Source organism: Berghia stephanieae, chromosome 9 (assembly GCF_034508935.2).
Source record: "Berghia stephanieae isolate SIO BIC M18660-M18661 chromosome 9, UCSD_Bste_1.3, whole genome shotgun sequence".
Taxonomy (NCBI): domain Eukaryota; kingdom Metazoa; phylum Mollusca; class Gastropoda; order Nudibranchia; family Aeolidiidae; genus Berghia; species Berghia stephanieae.
The window spans coordinates 6181119-6188618 of NC_088368.1; the positions used below are offsets into that span (position 1 = coordinate 6181119).

Genomic DNA, 7500 nt, shown 5'->3' on the forward strand with positions numbered 1-7500 from the left:
GCGTATAGTTGAGTCCTTGGAATAGGCTCTTTACTCACATTCTGTCACCGAACTCAGGTGTAAAAAGAGTACCTGGCCGTTAACAGCGGTGTCTTTGTCCGAAAAATTGTAATATCGCCTAACAGGCGGCATGTCCAGTCCTACAAGTTAAATGTTGCTGTTGACCAGGGACCCCTTGTAAATCGCTTTGAGCACATTAAGTGGATATTATTGCGCTATATAAAGCTCAATTTTAGATTTTAATTATAAAGAAAATGCTTTGTTATAGCGATAAAGATTAGACACTGGACAATATTATGTATAGAACTTAGGTATTTATTCCTCTTTTGTTTGAATAGAAAAAAAATCTATTTGTGTGTTGGGTGGATGTGAAGTTTATTCAGGGAAAATTCTGAAAATGGCTGGTAAGGGGTGAGTTAATGATAATGAATTACATCAATTCTAAAAGTGAACATAAAATAATAGAAAGTTTGATTATGTTAATTGTGACCCATCGTCTGAAAACGGTATTATCTCGGGATGAGCAAGGTGTTCAAAATTCAAATAAATATTTTAGGGTGCTAATGCCAACAATTTATATTTTTGAAAAGTTAAACATTAAATTCGGCTTTTAAACATCTGGTTCGTTCCGACATAATACCGTTTTGAGACGATGGGTCACATTTATGCTTTTATTGTTTTGTTGTTCTTCTTGTTGTTGTTGTTTTTATTGGCTGAGGAAGGCTTTTGAGGCCGAAACGTTCCATATTTTGTATTTTGTTCTATTTTGAAGCTGTTAAATTCATTTTTGTTTCTTACTTTTTACAGTCCACACACAGCTTCTAGCAGCTTAGCGTCACATTATACATATTTCAATGAGACCAAGCAACTGTCTTGGCAAAGGTGAACCTTTTTTTTTCTATTCAAACAGAAGAGGAACAAATACCTACGTTCTATACATAATATTGTCCAGTGTCTAATTTTTATCGCTATAATATAGTATTTTCTTTATAATTAAAATTTAAAATTGAGCTTTATAAAGCGGATTATCCACTAAATGTGCTCAAAGCGATTTACAAGGGGTCCCTGGTCAACAGCAACATTTAACATGTAGGACTGGACATGCCGCCTATTAGGCGATATTACAATTTTTCAGACAAAGACACCGCTGTTAACGGCCAGTCCACTCACAGCTTCTAGCAGCTTAGCGTCACATTCTACATATTTCAATGAGACCAAGTGTCTTGGCAAAGGTGAACCCCCCCCCCCCTCCCCCAACTCGAGCTTTTATATAGCGCAATAACATCCACTAAATAAAATAAATAAATAAAAATATACTTCCCTTTATTCATCCACAAGGGGATATTAATTTGTCTTTGGGTTCTTTTCCAAGGGAAGATTGTAATAACTCAGGCGTCAGACGCAGAGCAGCGCCGCAAAGTGATCTAGGGCGAGGTGATTGAATTCGGTACCTTTCGGGTACCACTGAGCCACGCTGCCTCTTGAAATGTGCTCAAAGCGCTTTACAAAGGGTCCCTGACCAACAGCAACACGTAACATGTAGAACGAGACATGACAGCTGATCATCATCATCGTCTTCATTATCATCATCATCATCATCATCATCATCATCATCATCATCATCATCAATAATATTATTACACGTTCTCAGCCAAGCGACTTGTAAACTTCTATATTAATTTCTTCTCAATAAATAGACAAACAAAGATGGGATGCAACAGCTCCAAACTACAGATACTTCCTTTAAACGAAGAACAAACATTGATAGCGATTAGAAAACTATTGAAGGTGCGAAGACCGAAGAATGCAAATTTGACACAACGGAGAGAGTTCTTCTTCACATCTTGCAAGGACGGGTTCTGCGACGCTGTTGCTTTATTGGTAGAGCATGACGTTGAAGTGGATTGCCGTGACTCGAATGGAGACACGGGGTTGATCCTTGCGTGTAGAAATGGACACACCGGGATTGTTGAGCTTCTTGTCAATACCTGCGTGGATGTGAACGCTAGAGGTGTTAACGGCATGACAGCTTTGTTGGAAGCATGTGGAACCGGTTACGATTAGAGAATAGTCCAACTCCTCGTCAAGGCCGGTGCGCGCACTGATATCTGCGATGAGGATGGGAGGACTCCTTTGATGTATGCATCGTGTGGAAATCCTAACTCCGAAAAGATTTTGAATATTTTACTGGATTCGGGAGTTGGTATTGATGTAATCTGTAAAGCGGGGATAACGGCATTTGTCTATGCGTGCTTTCGTGGTCGGGAAAGTATCGTTAACAAGTTGGTGAATCATGGAGCCAAGATGGACATCGTTCTTAAGAATGAGAATACAACCTTGATGGCTGCTTGTAGGGGCGGAAATGAAAACATCGTGAGACTTCTCCTGAAAAATGGCGCGAAGTGCAATGACAGTAACGTTAATGGATGCACAGCATTGTGGGAAGCATGTAAATGTGGATTTGAAAAAATTGTTGACTTGTTGATACAAAATGATGCTGAGATCAATGCTGTTGATAAAGACGGAATTTCACCTCTAATGGGTGCATGCATGAGAGGTCATGAGCGTGTTGTTAAAGTCCTTCTAAAACATGGAGCCAACATAAATATCCGGAGTGGTGAAGGCCAAACCGCGTTAATAATGGCATGCGGAAATGGACACGTCAGCATTGCAGAATCTCTCATCAAACTCGGCGCGGAATTGGAGGCGAGGAACGATAAGGGTATGACTCCGCTGCATTGCTCATGTAACCAAGGACACAGAGAAGTTGCTGAAATGTTGATAAGTCATGGTGCCAACATTGAAGAAGCTGACAATGAGGAAGTTACTCCGTTGATGAAAGCGAGTGCGGGAGGATTTCGGAATACAGTTATAATGTTGATCAACAACAAAGCGAACTGCCATGCTTCTTCTATGAAGGGTTTAACTGCATTGATGTACGCTTGTTCCTCAGGTCATGGAGAAATTGCGGAGCTTCTGTTAAATTATGGTGCTGGGATTGATGATCGAACTAAAAATGGAAACACTGCATTGATTTTAGCATGTCTGACTAGGCAATTCAAAGTAGTTCAGCTATTGCTAAGTCGTAAGGCGAATGTTCATATTTCAAACATCACAGGACTTACAGCACTCATGGCTGCCTGTAGCAAAGGTGATTTCCCTATTATTAGATTGCTTATGTTACACGATCCCCTTCAGAATATCTTCCTGCCTGATTTTTCTGGGCATTCCGCATTGGATTATGCCGTTGCCTCAGGGGATGAGTTCATTCCCTTTTACCTAACACTAACATATCGAGCTGCCCGTGGTCAATAGCATTTAAAAGCCCATGACCTAAAGATATGAATTCTATTCCGGCTTTTATTATTTGATATGAACAATAACGATGTAAAATTGGGCGAGGTTCTAGTCTTTGAAAGTACTTTTGATTCACTTTATTCAAAACTGTTGTAATATTTTCAGTCCTTTAAGGGTTTAAACTAGATATATAAATTTAGTATTTTAAAAATTGTACGAATCTCTTGAGTCAAGTGTGGTATCCGTGTAATATATACTGGACATCCATTAGAATCAAATACAGTCAGCGCTTTAAGGGTGAAGATAAAGGCGACATTGTGTAAATCTGAGTAGTTTGGAATGTTTGTTTCTAGGGGTTTAATGATTCAAAGCTACTTTTATTAGGAAATCATTTTTTTGGTAATGATAGTAATAGTAGACTAGATAGTTGGATAGGGTAAAGGACGATATGAAAGCAGGATAAGCTGAAAGAAGAAAAAATAGAAGAAGAAGAAGAAGAAGAAGAAGAAGAAGAAGAAGAAGAAGAAGAAGAAGAAGAAGAAGAAGAAGCAAATTATAGTTTGGTAAGACGGGAGTGAATTCTTCATGTACAGCGTCTCAAAATGGTATATATATATATATATATATATATATATATATATATATATATATATATATATGTATGTATACATATATAAAACTAGTTTCCTGACAAATGACAACAAAAACGTGAACATAGGTATCAGACAGTGGAATCCGCATTAAGTCAACATTTTAAAAGTCAACTTTTGTTTTAAGTCAACATCTCTTCTGGTGACAATTCTCTGTTCTTTATCTAGGGACAACCCACCCACTTCCTTCTCATGGAGTTACAGTCTATCCCTAAAGATTCCACTTGTATTGACCAAAATAATCATTTTTCTATTTAAAACAACTTGTTATAAGACCGCTCGCTATAAACATGCAATATTGAAGTAGAATTGAGATGAAATCGGGGTGTACTTATTTACAGGTCTTTACTCATATTCTCTCACCGTACTCAGATATAAAATGAGTACCTGGTCGTTAACAGCGTTGTCTCTGTCCGAAAAAAAATATAATATCGCCTAACAGGCGTCATGCCTCGTCCTACATGTTAAGTGTTACCGTTGGCCAGGGACCCCTTGTAAAACGCTCTGAGCACGTTTAGTGGATGTTGCGCTATATAAAGGCTCAATTTTATAAAGACATTCGGTCGCTATTGAAAATGTACAATGGTGCGTTACAAAGTTAATTCACGTTATCCCTTTGAAGAACGATTTAAAACACTAATGCCACCTTCACTCAACAGTAGTCCTTTAAGAGATCTCTTCATATCTTTTTCCAAATTAATAGTAGTAGTAAGCTTCGCAGTCCGAATGACGCTTGCTGAAAATTGTGTGATTCAGTCATGGTCGATAAGTATAGCTGCTCTCTCCATCCATGTTGTTAATTATTGCTTCCATTGGTCACGGTCCTGGGCCAGAGTTTTGAAACTGTCAAGATCTTGTTGTGACTTTCGTACGGATGGCACTGCCGTATTTCTTAGTTCTTCAGGGATTAATTCGGCCTCATCTGAATCTAGAAATTTCTGATATTTAGAGAGGTCCTGGTTCAGGGTAGTTACTATTGATGTTGGTGCAATAGATATAATATTGGTCATAATAATATTTTCCAATTCTCACAAGGTAAACCAAAAAGAGGATTTCAATATAAGATTTTTATTAAGGGCTGCAATAAATACTAAAATAAAGTTTCATTTATATTTCGAACAGTCAGGTATTGGAATAATCTAAAAGGTGAAACAAAAATAACGAAACATTAAATAGATTCAAGAATGTCATTGGCAGGGAGTTTTTACTATGATATATCATTATGATGAATGATAACATAGGATATTTGTATTACTCGATTATTATTTATCTACAGTTATATTATGATTTTGAAACTTTTCATATTTTTCTATTATGTATTAATATGATAAATGATGTGCATAAATACGATTGGTAACTCACATAACTGGTTTTATTGATATCATTTATCTGAGAGAGAGAGAGAGATAGAGAGAGAGAGAGTGTGTGTGTGTGTGTGTGTGTGAGAGAGAGAGAGAGAGAGAGAAGAAGAAGAAGAAGTAGATGTGAAATATCTGTTCAATGTTATAGTTATCAAATAACGTTATAACAAGTGTAACTAAATGACAAATTGTCATAGTTATGGACAATAAAGATCTATTATTATTATTATTATTATTATTATTATTATTATTATTATTATTATTATTATTATTATTATTATTATTATTATTATTATTATTATTATTATTATTATTATTATTATTATTATTATATTATATATTATTATTATTATTATTATATTATTATTATTATTATTATTATTATTAATATTATTATTATTATTTTTATTATTATTAGTATTATTATTATTATTATTATTATTATTATTATTATTATTATTATTATTATTATTATTATTATTATTATTATTATATATGGTTTTATACTTTGCTAATGTTTGATTCACTGCTTTATACGCGTTACTTTATAGGTATTATCTTTATTCAATGCTATGGGTGAGATTTGCTGTCATATTTATTTACTTTTCTTCACCATTACACGGTATTCAAATGTCAAAAGACTTATTCAATCCTTGTTTATGATATGATATCATGATATGATATGATATGATATGATATGATATGATATGATATGATGTGATATGATATGATATGATATGATATCATGATATGATATGATATGATATGATATGATATGATATGATATGATATGATATGATATGTTGATATGTGATATGATATGATATGATATGATATGATATGATATGATATGATATGATATGATATGATATGATATGATATGATATGATATGATATGATATGATATGATATGATATGATATGATATGATATGATATGATATGATATGATATGATATGATATGATATGATATGATATGATATGATATGATATGATATGATATGATATGATATGATATGATATGATATGATATGATATGATATGATATGATATGATACTACGATATGATATGATATGATATGATATTATATGATATGATATGTTTTGATATGATACTATGATATGATATGATGTGGTTATTTGTGACTCGTCGTCTCCATACGGTATTATGTAGGGATGACTATCAACTGCAAAAAGTAAATTTGGAATTAAAATGGTGAGAAATACACACTCAATGCTTTCTGCAATGTAAGAAATAGTATCTATTCTTCACCACTCGCTTTTGGATCGGAGGTCCTGGGCTCGAGCCTTGATCGGCACACAGTTGCGTCCTTGAAAAAAACTCTTTACTAATATTGTCTCACCGTACTCAGGTGTAAAATGACTACCTGGCCGTTAACGGCTTTGTCTCTGTCGGAAATTGTAATATCGCCTAACAGGCGTCATGTCTCGTACTACATGTTCAGCCTTGATGTTGGTCAGGGACCCCTCGTAAAGCGCTTTGAGCACGTTTAGTGGATATCGTGCTATATAAAGAATCAACTGAAAAGCTTAACCCCTTCCTTACCACCCATAAAGAAAATTGTCAAATTCGTTACAATGCAGACAACGATTTTCTTATTATGATTTCATTTTGTTATAGTTATAGCTATAAAAAAACTCGCACTGTGGTGCAGAGATCATTTTTTCTGAACAAAATATAGAATATTACTCGTTGCTATTTTGTTTGAAAAAAAAATATAAATTTTTGTGTTGGACGTGTATGAAGTTTTGGGTAAAATTCTGAAAATAGCTGGTAAGGACAGAGTTAACATTACAACCAACTCAAAGTTTCTACTTCTTATCCTGATATCTCTATATCGATAGAACGAAGATGATGTCACTCCTGTCTTTGTTATTGTTTTATGCCATCCATGTTTACGAGTACTTCTCACTAAACTGTATTAACCGGACTATATTTCTATATATATACTATTAACCGGTTCGTGGTTACACACAGTTTATGTGTGTTGGTCCGTTATACTTCCGGATGGCAATGTTGTGAACTTCTTAGCCAAGTTCATACTATCTATATTCACGCTTAAAGGCCAGATTCATCCCGACATACATACAGTTTTGAGTTGATGGATCGCAATTGGTCGGCCATCGTGGTTCTAAACAAAGAAAATCGGTTCTTTTTATTCTTCATGCTGG

General features: G+C 34.8%; 1 protein-coding gene across 1 annotated transcript in view; it reads left to right on the plus strand.

The window, feature by feature from the left end:
• LOC144979563 (uncharacterized) overlaps positions 1-3833 on the plus strand; it is a 4749-nt gene extending 916 nt beyond the window's left edge. Inside the window, exon 2 of the mRNA XM_078926291.1 lies at positions 1698-3833. Within this exon, the coding sequence (XP_078782417.1) occupies positions 2137-3315 (1179 nt within the window). The 5' untranslated portion in view covers positions 1698-2136 and the 3' untranslated portion in view covers positions 3316-3833. The remainder of the gene's footprint in view (positions 1-1697) is intronic.
• Positions 3834-7500: the final 3667 nt, after the last annotated feature.